Genomic DNA, 24323 nt, shown 5'->3' on the forward strand with positions numbered 1-24323 from the left:
AGTTGACAAAGCGACGGAAGAGCACAGTGGGTCCCAGCATTGTCATTGTGTTTGCTTTGTGTGTTGATTAAAACTATAAAGAAAAATGGAAAATGGGAAGTTGTCACTCAGTTATACAGTACACTAGAGATACACAAATATAAAATGTAGCTTTTGAGGCGTTACACAATCAATGGAGGACTTTGATAACACCTCATATCATTGTACATAAACATAAAGTAATGGCAAAATTAGAATTAAAATAATTCAATCGTTTTTATCACACCACATCAATTAAACAGGCATTCTCCTGCTGTTTTGATTAGACAGTTGGATATACTGTTTCCTTGGGACGTCTCAACTTCACCTATCTCATCAGTGCGGCACTAATGTTAGTCCTTCTTTGCACAGGGCAACTAATATATGCCTGTGAGTGCTGTTGTATTTTCTGTCAACATGAGTTACTGCACTATTTGTGTTCAATCCATTGCTCAAAGGGATATGGCATTGCAACATTGACGCTAATTAGTATTAGCATTATGCTAGCGGACTGAAAGGCAAAGCTGTGTGGTTTTTTTTAAACACAGAAAATGTCCTTCTCTCTGTTTTATGTTGAGTTCACGTGGAAACTTAAACTGGGAGTGGCAATAAACAGTATTATTTGATTGACAGATGAGTAGGGTGTGATTTCAAAATAGTCAGCGGACACGCCCACAGCACTTGAGAGCGGAAACAAAGGCTTGATTTTTCTCATTATTAAAGCCTCATTTTACACTTTTCATTTAACAGGGACTTTAAAGGCAGGGAATATCTCAACATTGCTTGAACACATAACAAGCTCTATCCCTCTCGTTAAAATCAATAGGTAATAAAATAGAAATGGTACTTATAAATCCTGTCTGAACCTAAAACCCACCCCCAAAAAGATTTTTTTTATATTAATCAAGGGGTCACCTAGAGTGTGGTTGGGGGCCTCAAGCAGCCTGCCCACCACTTGCTTATCTATGACCTATACGTACATAAGCCTTAGTCACACAGTGACCAAGAAAGGCCTGCCGGCTCATAAAAACTTTTGGAGTTTACACAGTCGCTGCTCATTAACAACAGGACCTCTTGCTGATGTCACAACACGTTGTCCACTCCATATTGAATAATAATAGTTAAGTCAGTCATTGTGGTGCTTGTTTAATGGAAATTCCACCCCAAATGTGACTTCCAACTTAATCTTTTTTCTGTGATCATTATCAGTAACTTTTAATCAATATTTGGTCAAAATAAATAAGTCAACAATGACCTTGACTACTGGTCTACTTGACGCTGGTGTATTAGAAACTGCTCAGTTATTTAACGGTACCGGCATTTGATAAGATACTAAGATGTAATACAAGTGTAAAAAGAAGTTAACTGGTATCTAATTAAGCTATCCATCCATCCATTATCTGTTCCGCTTCTCCCAGCTATCTTCGGGCAGGGGGACACCCTGAACTGGTTGCCAGCCAATCGCAGGGCACACAAAGTGAAACAACCATCCTCGCTCACACTCATACCTAAGGACAATTTAGAGTGCTCAATCAACCTATCATGCATGTTTTTGGGTTGTTGGAGGAAACCGGAGTACCCGGAGAGAACACACGCAGGCACGGGGAGAACATGCAAACTCCTCACACATCAAACCCTGCAACCTCCGTTCTGTGAGGCCATGGAATTAAGCTACAAAAGTGCAAATATACTATTATCGCTTTGCTGACATATGACAAATGAGGTTGGCTCAGGGTAAGACAAGGCTTTTTTGGGAAACAATTGTAATGTGATGCAAGGGATGAACCAATCACTCGGGTCATGAGCCTACTACTGTCCTGGGCTATGTACCCCGATTGGTTCAGCCCATGCAAAGGTAAAAGAGATTTTAAGCACTGTTTGACACTTTTTTTGACACGTATTTTTGCAGCTGTTGGCTTTGGTATTAAAATAAATAAGGTTAGAACTACAGCAAATCAGATACTGTAGGGCTGAAAAGGTTACGTTTGGAAACAAACGAAAAATAATATCAATGTTGTTCCTGTTATTTCCGAAAACGATAATTGAAAGCGTGACGTGGTGTCTTTTGTGTGCACTGTTCAAGTTGGGTGGGCTTGTCTACTGACGTGAAGTGCGCGGTTCCGTGCGCGGTTCCGTGCGCGCCGCGGGTGCGTGTTGAAAAGCGCAAGCCGGAGGGGGAGTGAGCGGAGTCTGCAGCTGCACGGCACGCACAAACTTTCGTCTTTCTTTCTTCCTCTGACGTGTGTGTGTCCGTTTGTGTGTTTGCAATAAGATGCTTCAGGTTGACTTTTCTTCTAAATGATTCTTCTTATCATCTTGCCACCCAAACTGTTCGCCCGTCTCCACAGTTGGACTTTTCTGCGCTGAATTATACCAACGGTTAATTGGTTCGTTTCCTTACATCAAGCTCCGCAGACCTGAGAACAATGTAAGTGTCACATTAATCGTTTCCTTTTCAGGATCCCCCCCTAATTTCGATTGTAGGCATAATTGAACAATCCCGTTCATTATTATTGTCAACAGAATGCATCCATCCACAAGCTACTGATTTTTTCTTTTATTTTTTATCAACCAGTAATAAAGAAAAATCGTGGCTTATAAGGACTTTCACAATTTGTAAATGTGATTGGCTATAATCAATCTTAATCACTAAATAAGAATGTTTAAAAAAAAAAAAGAAAAAAAAGTGTTTTCATCATTTTGCCTACATCAGTATTTAAATCAACTTTTGGGGGCTCCTAAATGTAGACCAAAATTTGAAACAAAAGAGCGAAGGTCTCGTGTGGGAGTGTCTTTGGAGAGTGCAACGAGCCCTGGCATGAAATGATGGAAACGTGACAATTAGTGGACTTTATTTCACGTTGCAAGTGACGCAGCATTCCTCACATTCTTCCACAGGTGTTACAATAATGATGAAGTTTTCACTCTATTAGAACTTAATGTTGTTAAAGTAAATATTGGAAACAAAAACTATTTGGGGGAAAAAAATATTCAAATGTCAATACTTTTATAAGACATCACAATCGATTGTCCGTAATTGTGTGCAAGCAAAAATAAATAAAATTGAAAATGAGTACAGTGCATAAACATATATTCTCTCCAGAGGCAAGTTTTTGGTTTTGCCAGCTACACAGAGGAAGATGTATGCATCAGAATAAAATGTGTAACATATGGCAACGAAGCCTCTTCCTGGTATGGAAGGTAATTTTGACAGTTTACTTTAGTCTAGTCAACTATTGAATTTATTTCAGGTCTCATTACAGTAACATTCATAAACAGATATTTTAATATATTCTACCAAAATTCTAATTGAAAAAAGAAAAACAACTGGTAGAGTTCTGACCTCTGCCCGCCAGTCGGTTGGTGCTTGTTAGTTTTGTGTTCAGTTCAGTGAAAAATTAAGAGAGAAAAAAATATAGCTTCAGGATCACTTTCTTGGCACATGCCAAAAGCATCCATCCACCCATTTTATATACCACTCATCCTGTTCATGGTCACGGATAGCTGGAGCCAATTCCAGATGGGCAAAATGCCTGGACTATTTCCCAGCCAATCACAGAGCATACGTAGAAACGGATGATCAGTCCCACTCACTCATATTGTCACTGAGTGGGACGTGAAGAGAACCCTCTCTATTTGTGCTGAACTCAGCAGAGGAACTACGACACACCACGCCCATGCCAAACTCCTCCACACTTTATGGATAATAGTACATATTGAATGAGTGAAGTGAAATTTTGTCAAATTCCAGAATAACATTTTCCAATGACAGCCTACGTTACCATATTTGATTCCAGAATCCAAACTCTCGCCATATTAAAACCTTCATTAGCTTTCAGGTTGTGTTTTAAGTGATATTTCATGTTTTTAGTTGGCAAATAGTCATGGTAAGCAGCTCTGTCTCACAGTCAAGCGGTCCAGCCTTCAAATTCAGCTCAGAACCACATGTGAGGAGTTTGCATGGCCTCCCTGTGTTTGGGTCGGGGGTGTTCTCACAACAAAAACATGCTTGGTTGGTCAATTGAAGACTCTAAATTGCCTAGTGGTGTGAATTTTCTGAATTATTTGTCTACTTGTGCCCTGCAAATGACTGGCGAGCCACCCAGGATGTAAAAAGGAAAAGGAAAAAAAAGTAGCCTTTGGTGTTGGTTGGAATAATGTCTGATACGGTTTGTCGACAGCTTTCCTCTTTGGCTTCCCTCCAATGCTAAGAACTTTGATTGTGTGTTTAGGGGAAAACGTTTATTAAAAAAGGAAAACAAAAGGCAAAATTCATGTATATTGAAAATTAATCTTCATTAAGACTGCGAAACCACGTGTTCCACCCCCACTAATCATAGGAAATAAAGATTCTGTAGGTAGTTAACTGCTTTAAAAAGGTTTGGGCCATGAAATTGTGTCAAAGCACTATTTATATCAAAATAAAACTTCTCAATTCACTTTTATATGTCAACATGCCACCAGATGGCGCCAAAGTAGCTTGATCACAAAAATAATAAATATGTGGGGGCTCAACCATACACACACAAAAATATGATGGATTAGTAGCTCTTAAATAAGAAGTCAAGAAACAGCATTTGACTAGTGCTCAATTTATTTTTAAAAAAAAACATAGAAGTTATAAAACAAGAAAATGGTTGCTTTACAATGCATAAAATTACGTGGCTGGTCAGTTTGACGCCAATGCTCATTAGAGCATTTTTACATTTTCAAGACCCACAGGATATTATGGTCAATGATTGAATACACACCAAACTACCAAATGAAAGAAGAGAATCTCTCCTTTCACCAGGAAAAGAGGTTTAATTCTGTCTTTTTCGGTTGTTTAATAATTAAGAGTAGGCAAAAGGTAGGTTGCACAAAATGGAGTGGACTCACAAACTGGACTGCTGTCATGTCTAAAATGAGTCATCTACTGGTATAGTAGTTGTGCATCAATGAATTAGTTTCAAAGTTAGAAATTTATAGTGGAGTAGCATCAGACGCTCCCACTGAAGTACATAAGAGAGAAAGAAGTATACTTGTCAATGACATTAAATGAGTTTTAAGCCTCATGAGATGTCTTGAGTGGCTTTCGGGGCATTCTGGTGAGATTTGTGGAACTCTTGCCAGACTTCGCGTCTGATGCCGTAAAATTGTAATGTCCTTAATTGAGCTGTATTGCTTTGTCTTTCCTCTGTCTTGACTAGGATGAACAACAGAGATCGCTGGAAGGTGTGCAAGAGGGTGGCTGTCATGTTCTGCCTGGCAGTGGTGGCACTGACTATTGTCCAGAGGGGAAGCATCAACATGGGGGCTCCGTTTCAACTCGAGAGGCGAGCTCGCATGGATACCTCAGAGGGAGAGGAGTCTGGAGCTTTACACTCCTCTCGGAGAATAACAAGTTTTTGGAAAGCAAGCAAACACCAGCCACCTGGTCGGTCAACCACTCCGGAACCTCGTGTCACTGATGTAAACAGCGCCACAACCTGGGATGTTACCAGCTCCAACTGTAGCGCCAATCTCAATCTCTCAGGCCAGGATTGGTTTCGGGGACTGGAGGATAATTTCAAGCAGTTCATGCTTTACCGACACTGTCGTTACTTCCCAATGCTTCTCAACCACCCTGAGAAGTGCTCAGGAGAAATATACTTACTCATGGTGATCAAGTCAGTGGCTACCCAGCACGACCGTCGAGAGGTCATTCGGAAAACCTGGGGGAAAGAGCGAGTGTTGAACGGCAAGAGGATAAAGACGCTTTTCCTTCTTGGTAAACCATCCAACCTTGCCGAAAGGGCAAATCATCAGAAACTTGTGGAGTATGAGAACCACATCTATGGGGATATCCTCCAGTGGGGCTTCTTGGATAGCTTCTTCAACCTCACACTGAAGGAGACCCATTTTCTCAAATGGTTCCACACCTACTGCCCAAATGTTCGCTACATCTTCAAGGGGGACGACGATGTCTTTGTCAACGTGGAGAACATTTTTGAGTTTCTAGACAGCACTAGCCATGCGAGTAATCTCTTTGTGGGGGATGTGATTTTTAAGGCGAGGCCAATCCGTAAAAAGGAAAACAAGTATTACATCCCACCGGCTTTGTACAACAAGACCCATTACCCTCCGTATGCCGGTGGAGGGGGATTTCTGATGGATAGAACCGTGGCGCGGAGGCTTCACTGGGTAGCAGACGCCATGGAGTTGTACCCCATTGATGATGTCTTCTTGGGCATGTGCCTCGAGGTCCTTCAGGTCGCTCCGATAAAGCACAACGCCTTTAAGACGTTTGGCCTCGTGAAAAACAAAAGCAGTAAGTTGAACAGAGAACCTTGTTTCTTTCGGAGTATGATTGTTGTTCACAAACTGCTCCCAGCGGAACTCAGACACATGTGGAATCTGGTCAACAGTGATTTGGTCTGCTCTCAAAAAGTCGAGATCCTATAGCTTGGTGCCAACGAGGAATGGTCAGCACAGAGACGCAAGCTGCATCTTGATGTTTGCCGAAATTGTCAAAGGCAAAGCAGTGCGTACTCTCCTTTCTGTTGAGAGAGCGCTGGACTGTATTTGTTGGCTCCGTGCTTTTCATGAAGAAGTTCTTCAACAGTTAAATTATAGCGTGGGGAATTGTGGTATTTATAAGGCAGTTCAAAGACTTAATACTAACGCTGTGGTGTCAATGGTAACACAATAAGGACAGTAAAGTGATCTTTATGATATTGGCCTGGTTGGGTCTCACTGCTACTGTGGACCGCCATCCTCGAATCTAATTTGCAGCATACTGTATTTTCTTCATTGGTTTCTTAAGCAGAAGAAAATGACTGACTGATGATAAACATATAAATGCGAATACAACTTATTTGTAAACACAATTATGAATGGTCCCGCCTGCCCAAAAGATCGAAATTTTCTTCTTGTCTTCTTTTTTTTTTTTTTTTAAATCTTTAAGGCTATAAAATGACAGTTGCCAATATTTAGCCCCACTCCCCCTAGAGGCCAGTATCTGTAAGACATCACTGGACAGCCATTGTGCATTTTAGTGTACGAAATATTTCACATTACTTTGCCTTGGGCCTGTATATGTGTGCTATAGTTGCTTGAACAATTCTAAAATAAGAGAATGACTCTCTACCTCATAATCCAGACTGTACTCAATCTCCAATGTTTGAGGTCTGTCTGGGCATGCTTGTCGTTGCGACTTTTGGTGTCACAGCAATTTACCCAATCAAATGATTTATTTGGCACGGTTGTTTTTTTTTTTTTTTTTTTTTAATTACATCACACGCCCTTCTTGATGTAAACCATCCATCTTTTATCCGTGCTTGGGACTGTGGCTGGGAATCAAACCCACGGTGTCTCAATGAAAGGCAGCACTACACAACCAGTGCTTTGTTTAGACATGCATAAACATTTCTGTTTTTGTTTTTTAAAGGTCCTTGCACTTGGCAAAGAATGTGACTGACGTGGACATCTGCTACCCCCATAGTAATAGAGATGTTGAGAAAAAAATTTAATAAATAAATGTGAGGTGCCAGTATAATTGAATGTGCTGATATACTTGACATGACATTGATTGACGATTTACATTATGACAATGTACTAAAAACAATTACCGGTACGAATATATAAGACGTTAATTTAAGAGTCCTGTCCTTGACAATGGGTGTCAAATGTGGGGTTGATATTTAATTTAAAGCATGGAATCCATGTTAGCTGTGCTGGGAGTGGATGTTAATTAAGCAATATTCTACATGTGAATATGAAAGTGTAAATAAATGTTCTGTTTTGGTCCAAGCATAACTTTTCTTTGTAAATCTGTCCTAGATCAGCAGTTTTTGTCTTGGCCCTTATCAACATCCATGATCTTTGTGGAAAATATATAATAGGTCATCCAACAATAGTGTCCAATGTTAACACATTGTTGCAGCAGCAGTCACACTACTGTAAATGGTAAACAGTATATATTGTACCTGCGTCACCTCATGAAAGTAATCCAAGCACCCTTAAAACAATGGTTGTTTTTTTTTTTCCAGACACAAAGAAGCAACCACTTTTGATAATGGACTTTAATCGTTTTTTGGGAAATTTAGCAACATTATTATTTACTGACATGATGCTAAAATGTTACACTTTTTTATTTTTATATATTATAGAAGGAATGGAGACATTCTTAAAGACTTATCTTTTGTATCTTCACAATCTTGCATCATTATAAAGATACAATGAATCCGCCATCAATAAGCAGGGAGAAATTGAATCGTCTACATATTATATTGCACTTCACATCACAGAGGCGTTGCTTATAGAGGTTTATCTCTCTCCATTGTCATCTATGTCCGACACAAAATACACACGTATTGCATCTGCAATGCATTCTGGGATTATATAAATTAGTTGCAAACCAAATTGCTGCACGCTGCCGATCAAAGCAAAACAATTGTAATTTTCAATCAATAGGAAATAAAGAAAGTGTGAGGTGGGCTTCAATAGCTTTTCTAAAGAAAGAAAGTTAGGAAAATAGAGGGAGGAGGCGGGTGGAAGAAACCACATGTCCAAATACCTGTGATTGTGCTCTTGTCATTTTAGCCCAGCTGCATTCAAGGCCTTTCATCGCCCTCAGCTAATGAGAGAGCTCACTCGTGTCTGACTATAGACCACTATTAAAAATCAAATGCATTGCCTATAACATACTTCCTTACAAGGAGCCGAAATGCCCATGAGTGATGAGTGAAAACGGTGAACTTGACATTTTCGTCAGCGGCTTCTTCCTCACGTTTGTTACTAACAGCCAAATAAATCAAATCGAGCAAACGTGTCATTACAGTCGGGTTCCTTTTAATTGATTAAAGCCCTATTTTTGGCACAGGATTAGTTGCCACTCCTGCAACTAAATGTTTACGACTGCCTAGAATAGATGGAACAATGCCGAGGCTTTACTACAAACTTATTCTCAAAACCCTTTGTATTAACTCTTCTTGCATTATTTAAAATAAAACGAAAGATTACATTTTAATGCAGTAACAACCGAGACTATAATGATCTCCTCTGCGACATATTGTATAAAGATACATGCAACGTCTCAGTCGAGACGTATCACTTCAAAATAGTTCTGTGACAATTTACTACTTTCCTATCAGTCAGGGCTTTGCTGGCATTTTGTGGCAACCTAAAGAGCAATAGGAAGAGCACAAAAACATGGATAGGTGAGTGTTTCAGTGACTGACTGATCGGTTCCACAGGAAAAAAAAAAAAAAAAGTTTACCTTGAATAGGTGAGGGATCCACTATAGTTTCTTGACTTTTAGCCAATTTAATGCTAAAGGGCGTTCATGCAAATTCCCCACTGAGCAAACAGAGATTCTTCAATGGAGATCTGATCCGGAGTTCGAGGCAGACGTTCCCATACGGCCCCATGCTGCCTTCCACAAAGCAATTTGTCTTACAGTTTCAATTATAAACTATTAATGAAAATATTTGAATAATTGCATGCATGCACCACACATTTGGAAAATATTTTTGAAAATGTAATTTATTGTAATTCTTTCTGGTGTAATGCCAGCTTAGCAGCTTTGTGGCTAGTAAATGTACATAATCAATCACGGGCCAAATTGCACTGTCATCCAGGGTAAATTTCCCACTCAAGTGATGCTATTCCACTCAAACTGGGTACACACCCGGTTTCCCAAAAGACCCTGCTGATCAGCAGCATATTGGTTGACACAAATCGGGGGAGTCTTTTGATGTCAGTCTGGTTAATAGGTTGGCTGGAGGGCAGAGCAGTCTTTCACACCAGCCTTCGATCTTTTCAAAGGCCCCAAGAATAACTGTCTGCACAAGAAGAATCAGAATCAGAAATCCCTTTATTGTCATTGTACTCAAGTGTGCAACGAGATTAGAGAGCTCCTCTCTCCAGTGCAATACAACAACAATTCAGATAAATATATAAATGGTGATAAAGTAAAAAGCTTTGGTTAATATCGGAGCTTGTCTGCATCAATTCATATTCAATCCAAAATAGATAAACATCTCATCTTTGGAGCGAATTCAATAATGGAAAAGGTTCTGTTTTTATTTACATTTTGCACGATGACCTAAGGCTCTACGAAAATGTACTGAAATTTCTCAAACGTCTGGTCACACTATAAAGATTGAGGAAAATATAAACACTTGTTTTGTATACAAATATACACGAATTTGCGATAATGTTGGCAATTTCATATTCACACAGCGAAATGGTTCACGTTTACCCCATTGAATATTGTTCCAGTGACAATGAGACTCTCAAATATGTAAATTTTTAGGCAAGTTAAAATGTTTTTTGACATACTCTTGTTTCTTCGAAGTCTGTCCACAATTTGTCTATATGTTGACTTTAATGCTATGTTAATGAGTAATCTTTTATGATGTAGCTAATTGAACTGGAATGCCTGGAATTGTTTGTATATGTAGTGTTCTCAATTTTTGTATTGAAAAAGTTAATGTGATAAAATTGTGAGATTGAATGATTTCTTATTAAAGAAAAAAGGGAGGCCGTGCAGCACAGTGAGCAAAAAACAGATGGCAATACTACATAAAAAAAAAAGTCAGTACTCGTTCCCGGTCTTCCTGAATGAAATACCATCCATCCAGTATCTTTTCATCTTCTCGCCTCCAATCTCTAATCTCGTTGCACACTTGAGTACAATGACAATAAAGGGATTTCTATTTCTATTCTTTTTTTTTGACGGGCGTCCTGCCTCGGCCGGTATGACGTCATCCACGCCATTTGCTTTAATCACAAGAAAACATGTGGTAAGATCGCCTTCAAATCTATATTTACAGCAACTTCCATAATGAAATTCTGATTATTCATGCCGTAGGAAATGTGTACAAGTGACAATTCCCAACATTCGGGCATTTCTTGTCTGTCATAGAGCTTGAGTCACAGTCGGACTGAAAAAAATGGCGCCAGCACAGAAGACTCGGCCTGACTCTTGATCTACGGTGTTGACTCAGCTGTTGTCAGACTGCCCCCTGGTGGACAAAGCGTTCACGTGTCATTATCATTTTTTGTAGTTAATTGGAACCAGAATCCCGACTAAAAGTGTAAAGACGCAAAATATAGGTTGACATTTAGTTATAATTTTTATTTGGGTGGGGGTGGGGGGCGATTATATCTTTATTACACAAGACAGAATTCCCAACTAACAAAAACAACTTCCGACAGAACGTTGGCCAATAACTAATTTGTTTTAGTTTTCATGCAGAAACAGTTTTACTGTAACTAGAATCCCACAATGCATTTTAACCAAAGGTTTTTGTTATTGTGCAAAGCGACAATTAAGCCATTACTTCCACCGAGATATTGCACCGCGCCGAAAGTAATCATGGCTTAACTTTTGCTTGGCCATCAACAAAGGCTTTGCATAAAAATGCAATGCAAGGTTATTTTTAAAGTCAGCTAACATTTTATTTACTGATGTTTCATTACATTTAGCAAACCGTGTTCTTCTGGTGACTAAATGCACGCCACTCGCTTACTGAACACAGTTGTATACTATGCGCTGATCCGGCTCAACTCTAATCAAATGGCACATTTGAATAATGTTATGAGTTTCCTGACACTGTTGTCTTTGAGGGTTTGATCGGTGGTACATTCAACGAAAAACCAATTAGCTGTACACTTACCCGCGACCCCCCCTTTTAGGCTTTGTTGGAGTTGGCTTTTTTCTCCAACAAAGTCCAGCATAATGGACCTTCCCTTAATATCGCAACCTTGTGCATCTCCTCTGCCTCAGCCTCTCAACTCTTAGGCGATTCTGGGAAAGCCAGTCGAACATTTAATTCAGGCCAATTGTATTTTTGTAGAGATTTGATGAAAGCGCACTCACCCTCTACTGGACCCATTCTGGCAACCCGACATCAACCGCATCTTCAAAAACCTCCTTTAAGGCCTCAGTGGCAGCAAAGGGAAGTTTTTTTTTTTTTTTTTGACAAAAAGTGTTCGCAAGTCCCTTTCTGCGGACGTTATGAGTTTCCGGACAGTACGTTGTTCAAAAGTGCCGCTTATTATTGCGGACGAGACTGGCCAGATACAACGGATGATGCCGCGTCATCGCAATCAATCAGCTCAGAGGATAAATCCAAGAGAACTGAGGACCAGTTTAAAAATCACCGTCAAGGTTTATTCAATGAGACAATTAGATTCTCAGATGGGAAACAGTCAACACAATACCAATATGTTACACAATTGAGCGGTGCAGTCATTCTCCAACTTTAACAGAACACATCCCGATAAACAAGACAATATTGCCCTAACGCCAAAATCATAAGGACGCAAAGCCTAGCAAAATGCTTAACACAACAGTAAGACTAAAGCAAAAAAACAAAAGTGGATACAAGTGTGGATACAAGTATTTTTTTTTTACAAAATGGTAAAATAGACAAACTGTTTAATTTACACAAGTATGTATCGGAAGGAGAGGGGAAAAAAAACTAGCCTCAGTTTTCACAGCAAACTTGTTTTGCCAGACCCATTCCGTTTCACTCTATTACAATTATAAACTAAAGAGGTTGGAGGGGGCGCAAGTGTTTATTCAGGACATTCAGTACTCACGCGGGTCGAATGGTCAAACGTGCCATTTTGGCACAGGAGGGCGGGTAAAGGTGGAGTATTCTAAATACAAGGGCTAAAATGCCCGTTTACAGTTAAATATTTATCAATGACGCTTTCTGGAATGTCCAAAAGCTCTGAAAACTGATGAAACCAGAGTCCATTCAAAAAGTGGGGAGAAAAAACAAAAAACTAAAGACCACATTTAGTCATCAAACTTGATTTTCTTTCCTTGGGGCTTGGCTCCAAATCCGCCACCACCTCGACCACCTAAAAAGAAAAAGTTGCGTCAGAACAGATTTCTATTTGGGGGAACTGGGAAGCAAATGGTCAAAAACAATGACTTTTGGTCAACTATAATATTTGATAGATGTACAACTTAAAATTTATTTACCTCCAAAGCCTCCACGAGGACCTCCTCTTCCTCTGCCGCCACCACGGCCGCCAAATCCACCGCCACCACGGCCGCCGAATCCGCCGCGCCCTCCTCTGCCGCCACCACCGCGGCCGCCAAATCCACCGCCACCACGGCCGCCGCCGAATCCACCGCCACCGCGGCCGAATCCGCCGCCGAATCCACCACCACCGCGGCCTCCACGGAAACCGCCTTCACCCTTGGGCTTGGCGTAGTCCAGGGTCACCTTGCTACCGTCGATTTCACCATCCTCCATAGCTTCCTTGGCTGCTTTGCAGTCATCCTCGTTGTCAAAGTCGACAAAACCAAAGCTAAAGAGAAAACAGTTCACTTTATGTACCACGCATGGGTTGCTGCGATTTAAAGCATTGTCAATTGCACAAGCGGCAATTCCCTCAGTTCGTAGTTTTGATGTCTTGGAAATTGTCTGACAAAGATAGCTACCTCTCAGAGGAAAGTAGCTGCGTCCAACTTAATCAAGTCTACCAACTCAGGACAGGACAGTGCACAAGTACAATTTCTCACTAGACGTACCATTTAGAGGACCCCGTCTCTCTATCGGTGACAATTCTCGCGCTCACTGAGCCATCAAACGCATCTTTGAGGGTTTGATCTGTGGTGTCCTCTGAGAGACCCTTGACAAACAAGGTCTTTGTTGGACCTGGTAACAAACACAGTCAACATGTTATGGCTCATTCGGACTCATGACTAAGACAAGAACCAAGCTAAGGTGTGTCGATCAGATCAGGACTTGACTATCTGAACTCCTCACAGAATTTAAGAAGTTTTAAGTTTTCATCATATGTGACCAACCGCAAAAATCCAAGTGTTCTGCCCAAAGACCTACCAGACTTGCCCCAGCCTCCTTCTGGCCTGCTGCCACTGTTCTGGCTGTACTCAAGTCGGACTGAGCGGCCCTCAATCTCTGTGTGGTTAAATGTGTCCAAGGCTTCCTTAGCATCTTCTGCGCTGTCAAACTCTAAAAATGCGAACCTGGGGAAGACAACAGAAAAAATGACCATGCTGGTTCCAAACCAAAAAGTCACGTGTTAGAATTTAGAAGACATGTAGCACAGCAGACATGGCCATTAGCCTCACGTGACTGGGGCGGAGCCGATTTGAACTGTGCACTGGCTCTGCTTCTCGTGCGAATCCATGCACAATCATGGGAAGATTATGAAGAGCTCATGAGAAGGTGCAGTCAAACTGCATGCAAGATGGGTTTACTTACCCTTTGGGCCTGCCATCTCTTTGTGGGATTCTAATGGAAACTGCCTTCTCAAACGTGGACTGCAAGGCCTCTTCGGTGGCGCTGAAGGAGAGATTATTCACCACTAATGTCTTGGCGGCTGCAGGAAGCGACAATATGGACGTCAGACCACTGAGTAGACGCTCTCATCTACTACATTCAACGAAAAACCAATTAGCTGTACACTTACCTGCGACCCCCCCTTTTAGGCTTTGTTGGAGTTGGCTTTTTTCTCCAACAAAGTCCAGCATAATGGACCTTCCCTTAATATCGCAACCTTGTGCATCTTCCAGCATCTTCTCTGCCTCCGCCTCAGTTTTGAACTCTATGTAGGCGATTCTGGAAAAGCCGGTGAAACATTTAATTCAGGCCAATTGTATTTTTGTCGAGATTTGACGAAAGTGCGCTCACCCTCTACTGGACCCATTCTGGCCAACTGGCAACCTGACATCAACTGCATCTTCAAAAACCTCCTTTAAGTCGTCAACAGTGGCAGCAAAGGGAAGGTTTTTCACAAAAAGTGTTCGCAAGTCCCTTTCTGTGGATACAAAGTCAACACTATAAATAACGACATACTATTTTGTCTGATGTGCAACTGGACACCGAAGGTACCTTTCTTGGAATCTAGGGAGGCCTCCTTGCTTTTAGCCTTGTCCAGCTTAATTTCCTGGCCCAAAAACTTTTTGCCGTTGAGTTCCAGTGCCTTTTGCATATCCTCCTCACTTGAGAAGTCTACATAGCCAAATTTCCTGTTGAGGAAAGCCATGCAAGAGACATTAAAAATTACATGTCAGAAACCCCACACCACATATTTATAACCCAACTAAATTGTTGATATTATAAAAGTATTGTATGGCACGAGCAGGTCTAATTGATAGACCTAAATTATTCTGCACACTCTGAAGCTAATAGCCTGACAGTTGCCGTTCCGACTGATTGCTTACTAATATAACAGGCTTATTCGGGTGTATTTTAGCAGGGAAAATGACTACCGTGCTTCCGGCACCACTTTGTCTCACGCCGAAATTTATGTTGAGAAATTCTCAATAATGTTTCTGGGGGGGGGGGGGGGGGGGGTATACTGCAATGCATGGTCTAAATTCAAGTGTAAAATGATCTAAAAAAACAAAAACAAATAACCTGGCCATTTATTATTAAACGAACATGTGTTGTTTTACTATGTAGTGTCCATGTATGTTTTAGTTCAACTTTGACCTTCGCTTAGGAAATTTGGCGCAAAATGTCTTACTTGGATCCACCTAACCGAACATCAGCAGCCTCAATGTCATTCTTGGCGAAAAATTTCCTTATCCCATCTTTGAGCTCATCAAAATCTTTTTCAGAGTTCAGGTTGCCAACAAACAGACAGAAGCCTTTAAGACAAGAGAATAAATGAATGTTAATACTGACAACATCAACAAATGTCCGTCATTTTGACAAGAAAGTTAGAGCATCCTTACATTCTGCTTCTGACTTGGCCTTCTTGGCAGGAGGAGTGTCCTTCTTCCCCTCTGCCTTCCTCTTGGCAGGAGTCACTGGGGCTTCTGTTAATTGACGTAGTAATGTATGTAAAATACAGTCTTTCAATTTGTTAAGTCTTTATGATTGGCGGGGCGGATGATTATTCAGACAAATAATTTCATATAACCGCCCAGGTTTATATTGCACTGCAAGAACTGTGAAAATTGGTACATGAAAGATGGATGTACTGTGACCAAGGTTATTTTCATGAATGAAAACTGACACATTTTTTTTTAAAAACTTTAGAAAATAAAAACCATTTAACTCAGGTTAAAAAGTAAAGCTAGGTAAAAAAAATATTTAATATGAAAAATATATACAGTATACAAAATGGTACGCGATACAACTGTTTAATACTTCAACAAGAATTCTAGCCACAAACTTCATATTCAAACAAAGCATCCTAGCTTTATTACAATTGGAGTGCAGCATCCATGAATCGTGCTGCCATTATTTTCATTCAAAGTCTGTGGACTGTTAAACTGTACCCAGTATTATCAAAATGGCGTAAAACTTTCATTGACATTTGACTACACAATACTTACCGCAGTGTTTTTAATCATTTTTAGTATTATCACAAGTTAATTTTTGTGTTTTTTTAATACTAAAACTAATAACTACCTAGCCATTTCTAAAATCTAAAGGAAATAAACATTGAAAACGCAGTACTATAATTACCTTAACCACGCTTACCTTTATAACACCCTTCCATACTCCCGACTAAAATTGCAATAAGGACATTAACCTAGAATTTCAACCCAGCACGAGGTAAATTTCACACCATAACTCACCCTCCTCATCCTCGTCGTCATCTTCGTCCTCATCATCATCCTCCCCCTCGTCGTCTTCATCATCATCCTCGTCATCATCGTCGTCCTCCTCCTCCTCAGAGGCTTTGACCAAGCCCGCCTTTTTTGTTTTAGCGGCTGGGGCCGGTGTTGTGTCCATTTCCTCGCCTGAATCTGAAAACCACAGAAATCTATTTAGCCATTCGGACAAAGTACTGCTTAAGTGCAATCTACACGATAACAATACATCAGGTAGTAGTAAGGTGACATCACACAACTTCAGTATTAAGTCCCTTGATGATCATCATTTGCAAAATCCACAAACTTCTTACGAGTAAATGCTTGGCTTGGCTTACCATCCTCCTCATCATCATCGTCGTCATCATCATCATCCTCTTCTTCCTGTTTAGCTTTTGGCTTAGCAGCTTGTTTTGCACCCTTCTTAGGAGGAGGGGTCTCTTCCTCAGACTCCTCTTCATCATCTTCGTCCTCATCATCATCCGAGGGCTCCTTGGCAGATTTGGCCTTCACTTGCTTGACAGGGGTCTTTGCTTTCTTTGGTGGTGTCAATGGCTCCTCCTCGGATTCTTCATTAAGAGACAACGCACCAAATCAGCAGATTGCCAAAAACAATGCAAAGAAAGACGGAACGCATTCTAGGTGTCACAGCGATTGAGGATAGAACTGGTGGACGATGAAACACACCAGCACCGAAGACATAGCGCTGTTGCTACTTTTCCTCCGAACATTACACACATGAGTATGGATAACCGCATGTGTGCCAAGAAATGGAGGGTGGGTAAATCTTAAAACAACCTTACGGGACATACCGTCGTCGTCGTCATCATCATCAGAATCTGCAGCTGGTGCAGGCTTGGCAGGTGTTTTCTTGGGCGTCGGGGCCTCTTGAGATCCTGGATATACAAAGGATGAACATATTCAAGAATTTTTAGTATAAATGAGTGTTTAAATACAGCAATAAGCTTCCCTTAACTTTCTTTTAGTTATTGATCAGTTTTTGCAATATTTTCAGAACCTTGTTAACAGTATGCCAACTATTTTGTCAAGCAATTTTATTTTGGCATATTAAATAATACGGCTTACCTGAATCATTTTTTGCTTTTTTTGCAGCCTTTCCATTTTTCATGTTCGCCTTAGCGGCAGCCGCTTTCTTTACCACTTTGGGCGGTGGAGTCTGCAAAACATGATAAAAAATTATTCTCCTTTCTGATGATAAAAACATATGATGCCATACCTCTTCCTCTTCACTGTCTTCTTCACTTAATTCTTCATCCACTTCTTTGGGAGGCGGAGGGGCTTTTTTCTTCTGGTTTGCTTGTTTATTTGCTGCCTAAAATCGGATTTTAAAATTTTTTTGCAAGTGAATCAAATCAGTTTTGTTCTTCCAAATTATTCCAGGACAATCACTAAAAGCAGTACCTATTGTGTTATGTTGTAAAGTAATCACTAGAACTCTTCTGTCTATATTGAACAAATTACTTTTGTCTATAGTCTACAAAATTCATGCATTAAGTGTAGATGTAAAGTTTGGGGGTCGCAGCGTGGGCGACGTGTGTTCTGCCTCTTGTGAGACGGTGGGGGAGGTGCCAAACCCACGTGGAACACTGCCGATCTGCGCGTTAGCATTTAAGCTAAATGTCACACTATAAAGACCACGCTAGTGGAAAAATGTTAAGACGATTTCTCCGAGAAAAAAAAAACACTTTACGAGATGGCTCTAAAATTAAAACAAAAACAACAAAGCAGGATGGCGAAATGACTTGGAAACGCGTAACATCAGAGACGAACCACCGTTATATATTTCAACAGCGAAACCTCGTGTGAACGCTTTTGTTCAACATTCTTTTTTTTTTGGTCGAAGCTACATTTTGTGCACCGCTTGACTGGACCGATACAAATCGGGTTATAAATGGAGGTCATCTCTGCGTCGAAATTGCGGGATCAAGACCAGAAGGCGCATGAATGCCATTTTGAGTGGCTAACTGTGAGCAGGCCGCGCTAGCAGCCAACAGCAAAGGCAACATGGCCGCTCTAAATCCAGGAAGATCTGCTCATTTTATTGCCATTGTGAATCATATACTCTGTTCGTGTCTTATATTTAACAGAAATTTCATTAAATACAACATTTGCTAGCAGGGTTAAGAGGCCCTCCTCCGCAGTTTATAATCGCATTCTTTAAAAGACGCAACAACTACAGCATTAAGGCCTCGTGCGCGGCGCCGATCTATTAACTGGAAAACGCAAAGCAAACGTTTTGACAACAAAAAAAATATTTGAGCGGATCTTACCTTCGCTAACTTTACCATCTTGCTAGCGTGGGATTCAATGAAAAGGACGTTGAAAATGAAGCAGGCAAATAACTACAGCATGCACGTGGCGGTGCCTACACGATGGGGAACTGGACAGGAAAGACTGAGACGAGGACGAGCTCCTCGCTCTCTTGTTGGGCGCGTTCTCGTAAGGCCCTCCCACGTGACTGTGGCGTCCAATCAGACAGAAGCTCATTTTAATCGTGCCCGCGCCTCGCCTCCGTGAAGAAAACAAACAGTTATTTGTTTCAACAACCTTCAAACAACCATTTGTCGTGGACTATATTAAAATAATACACGTTAGACCAGTGGTTGCTGTAAATACAAAAAAGTTCGAAATTAATCGTTTGCATCTGTACGGTAATCATTAATCAATGTACCGAATTTCCTTCATGCTGTATTTTACACATGGCCATGCAGGAGAGCAACTGTATGCTTTCGAAATGCAGCTGTCTTGGAACCACGTGGTTTAAATATAGCACTTGTACAACATTGGTGCACAGTCTGTGCAACTAGCTCCTTGTTGCACTGAGATTTGTAAACCTTGCAAATGCGCATTTATAATGGCAGAAAATAATTAAGATTGGAATTGTAATTATCCATAGTAATAATATTGGATATTGAATATTTCTGGCTCTGATTTAAACACATTTTGTCTGGACCAGATTGGTCTGGGAAAGATTAAATCGCAAAACTGGGTATTTCAAATTAGTAAATATGATCCAGATCCAATTAGTGAAACTGGCACATGTCTATGGTGATCCAATACTACACAGAATTCTGATCAAATGCTGTTCTTGGGCATTTGAGGCATTGAATTGATCACATTTGCACTGTTCTTGGGATCTTTGAAAATGTTCCTTCCATTTATCTGAGCTGGCTTCATCAGTTAATGTAACAAGAAAATGGGCTGAAATATCTGCCACCAGACACTGAATCTGAATAATTCATTCATTAATCATTTTTTTCCACTTATCCGAGGTTGGGTCGCGGGGGCATCATCTTAAGCAGGGAACCCCAGACTTCCCTCTCCCCAGCCTCATTGTCCAGCTCCTCCTGGAGGGATCCCAAGGTGTTCCCAAGGCAGCTGGGAGTCTCTCCAACGTGTCCTGAATAAAAACGTAATCTGAATAATCCATCCATCCATCATCTGTACCGCTTGTCCTCACTAGGGTCACGGGAGCCTATCCCAGCTATCTTCGGGCAGTAGGCGGGGGACACCCTGAACTGATTGCCAGCCAATTGCAGGGCACACAGAGACGAACAACCATCCGCACTCACACTCATACATAGGGGCAATTTCGTGTGGTCAATCGGCCTGCCATGCATGTTTTTGGAATGTGGGAGGAAACCGGAGTACCCGGAGGAAACCCACACAGGCACGGGGAGAACATGCAAACTCCACACAGGATGGCCGGAGCCGGGATTGAACCCACGCCCGATGTTGTCTCTCACTGTGAGGCCATCGTGCTAACCAGTCGGCCACCGTGCCGCTGGTAATCTGAATAATTTATATTTGAATTGCTAAACTTGAATAAGTACATTGAAAAAATTAATCTGAGTTACATATTCGGAAGGCGGCACGGTGAGTGACTGGTTAGCACCATGGCCTCACAGTGCAGAGGCCGTGGGTTCGATTCCGGCTATGGCCTTCCTCTGTGGAGTTTGCATGTTCTCCCTGTGCCTGCGTGGGTTTTCTCCGGGTAGTCCGGTTTCCTCACACATTCCGAAAACATGCAAGGTAGGTTGATTGGACAATCTAAATTGACCCACGGTGTGATTGTGAGTTTGTATGTTTGTTCTTTGTCTATGTGTGTCCTGTGATTGGCTGGCAACCAGTTCAGGGTGTACCCCGCCTAATGCCCAAAGATAGCTGGGATAGGCTCCAGCACCTCCCACGATCCTTGTGAGGGGACGGGGTACATATCATGGATGGACATATACTGAATTCTATTTGTTTAATTAGAAGCTCTACTTTGAAAAACTGAATCTGAATTTTGCAATTTGAATTTTAATTCTCTTTCGTTTTTACAAATACAAATTCAAATCTTCTCAATAAAAATTCAGTTTGTGTGACAATCATATGGGTGTACTGGTATTGTTGTAAATTAAGATTGTATGGCGCTAAAGCGAGTACCCATTCGAATGGTGCGCCAACAGCATGTTTGAGTAATTAACCTTAAAAACCACACTGAGGCAGCATTGCGTTATACATCTCTCAACTCTTGATCTCTGAGCACATCGTGCACAGTGAACAATCAACTCCGCTCAACATCCATTGATGCATTTTCTGTCAAGATAGAAACTATGCCAGATGACTTTTGGGCAAGAGGCAGAGTTGGCTACAATCGAAACTAGTTACTAGTCAATTGCAAGGAATATGCTGTACAGACAAGCAACTATTTCCCCTCTATACTGCATTGCCTACTGTATGGACTCATACAGAGACCATATACTATTAAGATAAATAAACACATTTTGACGCTATGAAATGTTATGTTTTTACCTTTTATTTTCTTATGTAACCAGTGAAAACTCCCAGATAGGGACGGGTAGTATGAGTAACATGTAGTGTCACAAGAAATTGTGCCAATTTATTAAATTAACATAACTTTGTTTTGAACAGTAAACGTCGTGCAATGGTGCACATTAAGGTATTGTTAGTAAATAAAAACTAACGATATAACTGAAACTAAAACTGAAAAAATGTAAAGTAATTAAATAAAACCTAAAATGATTTAGAAAAACGGAAATTAACCGAAACTACATTTAATGTTTACACGACTAACGAAAACTCACTATAATTGTAGAGGCTACCTTTTCATCATTGGCAATTCATTTAATACTCGAGTCCTTGGGATTGATTTTAAAAGCATTTCTTTCGATATCAACAGCATGAACGTTGAAGAAAAGGTCGAACAGTCACCTGGGGGTTGTAGTCCTCTTAATGTTTGTCGCACAGAAGTGACATCATCAAACAGCAGCCATTAGAAAAAGAACCAGCAAATGACATCCCTCCTCGGGACATGTTTGTGTGTGGCGTTGGCTTGAATGGCTCACCTGCTCTTTAACACAGCCTGAAACGCAACTTTTGGGTAGAAAAAATGCTTTTCTTTTTCGCTTCATACATGAAAAAAAAATGTATTAAGTCTATAAAAAATGGTTTACTGTACACCCAGGTTTAACACTTCTCAACAGAACCCACAAATCAACTTTAGAAGTTGTTAATTTGGGAAACAAGTGAAGGATTGTATTACGATTAGTGGCATTATTTTAAACATTTATGGGACAGAATGTCAATTATTACATTTAGCAGGTTCATATTCACTGAATATGTTAAACATTGATTAAACAAGAAGTATTTATCAAATGAAACTAGGTGTACCGTGAACAGTAATGAGTGGGATTGTAGTGATGGTGTTTACTGATTATTATCTTATTCTCATAAATTTATAAATTTATATTACTTAGTTTAAATGTGTGAACTCTGTTGAAAATTTCAGTCGTAGCCCTCAAACTTGCAACACACTCACCCACATAGTGTTTTCATGACCTACACTCACATTCACAGCAAACATATTCAGTCTGCACATTACAGACTGATTACAAACCAAACAACCCTTCATGGACACATATACGACAAAGTACGTTTTCCTCATATGCCGTTGAGATTCAGAAATACCGGGCACAGGAGGGTCACAAGTCACAACATTGCTTGCAAAGGCACACACACACTTGCACACAGACAAGATTGCAGGATGATGCCAGCAGGAGAGATTTCCCTCCGGAGAAGGCCAGCCTTGGAATGCCAGTCTTGGGGACCAGACGGGAATCTACCTTCCAGGCTATAACCAACCTGGAGAGGTCCTTCCCTTGGACATGGACCTGTGCCATGGGTGGGAGTGAGGACGACCGATTTCAACCTACATTACACTTGTCATAGAAACCTGGCTAGAGAAATCATGTATCATGTGAGAGTGGGTTGTTAGAAAGTGTGATTTTTCCAACTGTACTCGCTTAAATACCGTTCCTTGTGAGGATAAGAAAAAGTCACCCAGATATCTGTCTTTGTACTATTTCCTGAACTCCAGAGAATTTAAGAAACTATCGGAGCAAAAATTGCATCAGTTGTTGAGTTTTTATTTGACATCTTCTTTCTTGAATATAAAAAACGAAAACACATTGAGTACGCATTGAGTACTTCGTACTTAGTATTTAGTTAACTAAGGGTTTATTACCTATAATTTGCATATATTTGGCGACTAATTCCAACACAAGGCATAGTTTTATTCTAACTAGGATGCATGCATGCATGCCTGCATCTAACCTTTGAATGGGCATGCATGGCACTTATCGTGATTCAAAGTCTGTGGAATGTTAAAGCAATAACCATGTATTATCTCAAAATGTTTTGAAATAATATTTTTGTTCAATTTAGTAAATTTATTTTTTAATATTGAACACATGTAAAACTCTTTTTTTTTTAAAAAAAAACCAAACTAATACTAAAAGTGATAAAGTAAAACTAAGCGTTTTTGAAAAAAATGAAATTAATGATAAATCTTCCTGAAAACTAATTAAAACTAACTAAATTTAAAAAAGGGACAGCACGGTGGCCGTTTGGTTAGCATGATGGCTTCACAGTGCAAAGGTGCAGGGTTCAGCTCCTGCCTTCCTGTGTGTAGTTTGCGTGTTCTCTCCGTGCCTCCCACATTCCAAAGACAAGCATGGAAGTTGATTGAACATTATATAGTCGCCCTAGATATGAGTGTGAGTGTGCACGCACGCACACACACTTGCCGCTCTATGTGATGAGTGCTTGTCTGTTTGATATTAGTGAAATGCAACCGAGAAAGTTAGCTTTTTGACATTCTTCAACTGCAAGGTTTTTTTTTGTTTTTGTTTTTTCATCAGTGCAGCATTTGGGCCATTTTTGACAGGCAGGCAACCAAGCATAGGAGAACGGCATTCAAATACATTTTCCATCGACTGGCACCATAATATCTCTCTGAGCTACTACTACTACAGTCTATCACTCACTCTTGACTCTTTAAATTCACACGTCATCCCGTCAGTAAATAAACCGTCTTTCTCCTATTAAGTCCCTTATTCATGGAATCCTCTCTCACAGTCTATCCAATGCAATTTTTAAATCCAGTTTTAAAACATACCTTTTTACTCAGTATTGTTTTATCATTGTCCTTCTGTTTTTTATTATTATTTTTAAATGTTCTATTCTCTTTTTGTGCTGTATTTTATTGTGAAGTGTTTTCATTTTGTATAATTTTTATTTTAAAATGTGTTGGGACCATGTAGCATGGTAATTTTGCACTTCAAAATGTTCTCCTTGATGTGGGGTGGCTAAAGTGTGACCAAGGGTGCACATGGTCATAAATAGCTTATCAGAATTGTGAGCATCAAAGCTGCGGAAATAC

At 40.4% G+C, this 24323-nt stretch overlaps 2 protein-coding genes and 2 non-coding genes across 5 annotated transcripts; 1 reads left to right on the forward strand and 3 right to left on the reverse strand.

Annotated features, from left to right (window-relative positions):
• Positions 1-2223: 2223 nt before the first annotated feature.
• Positions 2224-7708, forward strand: b3gnt7 (UDP-GlcNAc:betaGal beta-1,3-N-acetylglucosaminyltransferase 7). Its single transcript, XM_088313379.1, has 2 exons — positions 2224-2446; positions 5208-7708. Coding segments are annotated over exons 1-2 (1236 nt in total). The 5' UTR covers positions 2224-2444; the 3' UTR covers positions 6442-7708.
• Positions 7709-12135: 4427 nt separating this feature from the next.
• Positions 12136-19035, reverse strand: nucleolin (nucleolin multifunctional protein). Of its 2 annotated transcripts, none has more exons than XM_088313306.1 (16): positions 18868-19035; positions 17814-17909; positions 17663-17753; positions 17389-17472; positions 16906-17145; positions 16562-16732; positions 15710-15793; positions 15499-15622; positions 14862-14998; positions 14661-14787; positions 14440-14588; positions 14232-14349; positions 13848-13993; positions 13535-13661; positions 12980-13311; positions 12136-12855 (listed from the first exon to the last, which is right to left on the reverse strand). In XM_088313306.1, the coding sequence occupies exons 1-16, from the start codon at positions 18883-18885 to the stop codon at positions 12791-12793; spliced, it is 2109 nt and encodes a 702-aa protein (XP_088169432.1). In that variant the 5' UTR covers positions 18886-19035; the 3' UTR covers positions 12136-12790. The 2 variants fall into 2 exon arrangements, with proteins under 2 accessions (XP_088169432.1, XP_088169433.1); XM_088313307.1 differs by having other exon boundaries at positions 16915-17145; positions 17380-17472.
• Positions 16802-16873, reverse strand: LOC148324219 (small nucleolar RNA SNORD82). Its single transcript, XR_015846422.1, has one exon. It is a non-coding gene; the product is annotated as a small nucleolar RNA SNORD82 (small nucleolar RNA).
• On the reverse strand, positions 17217-17353 carry LOC148324220 (small nucleolar RNA SNORA57). Its single transcript, XR_015846423.1, has one exon. It is a non-coding gene; the product is annotated as a small nucleolar RNA SNORA57 (small nucleolar RNA).
• Positions 19036-24323: the final 5288 nt, after the last annotated feature.

This window comes from Idiotropiscis lumnitzeri, chromosome 13, assembly GCF_059441095.1.
Source record: "Idiotropiscis lumnitzeri isolate Australia: NSW breed Sydney's pygmy pipehorse chromosome 13, RoL_Ilum_1.0, whole genome shotgun sequence".
NCBI classification, from domain to species: domain Eukaryota; kingdom Metazoa; phylum Chordata; class Actinopteri; order Syngnathiformes; family Syngnathidae; genus Idiotropiscis; species Idiotropiscis lumnitzeri.

Excerpts from the sequence above, each read along its gene's own strand:
- nucleolin (XM_088313306.1), bottom strand. Across the intron at positions 17,146-17,388 it reads TGATGATGACGACGACGACG|AATCCGAGGAGGAGCCATTG; the intron begins GTATGTCCCGTA and ends CTCTTAATGAAG. Across the intron at positions 14,350-14,439 it reads CCTAAAAGGGGGGGTCGCAG|CCGCCAAGACATTAGTGGTG; the intron begins GTAAGTGTACAG and ends CGCTTCCTGCAG.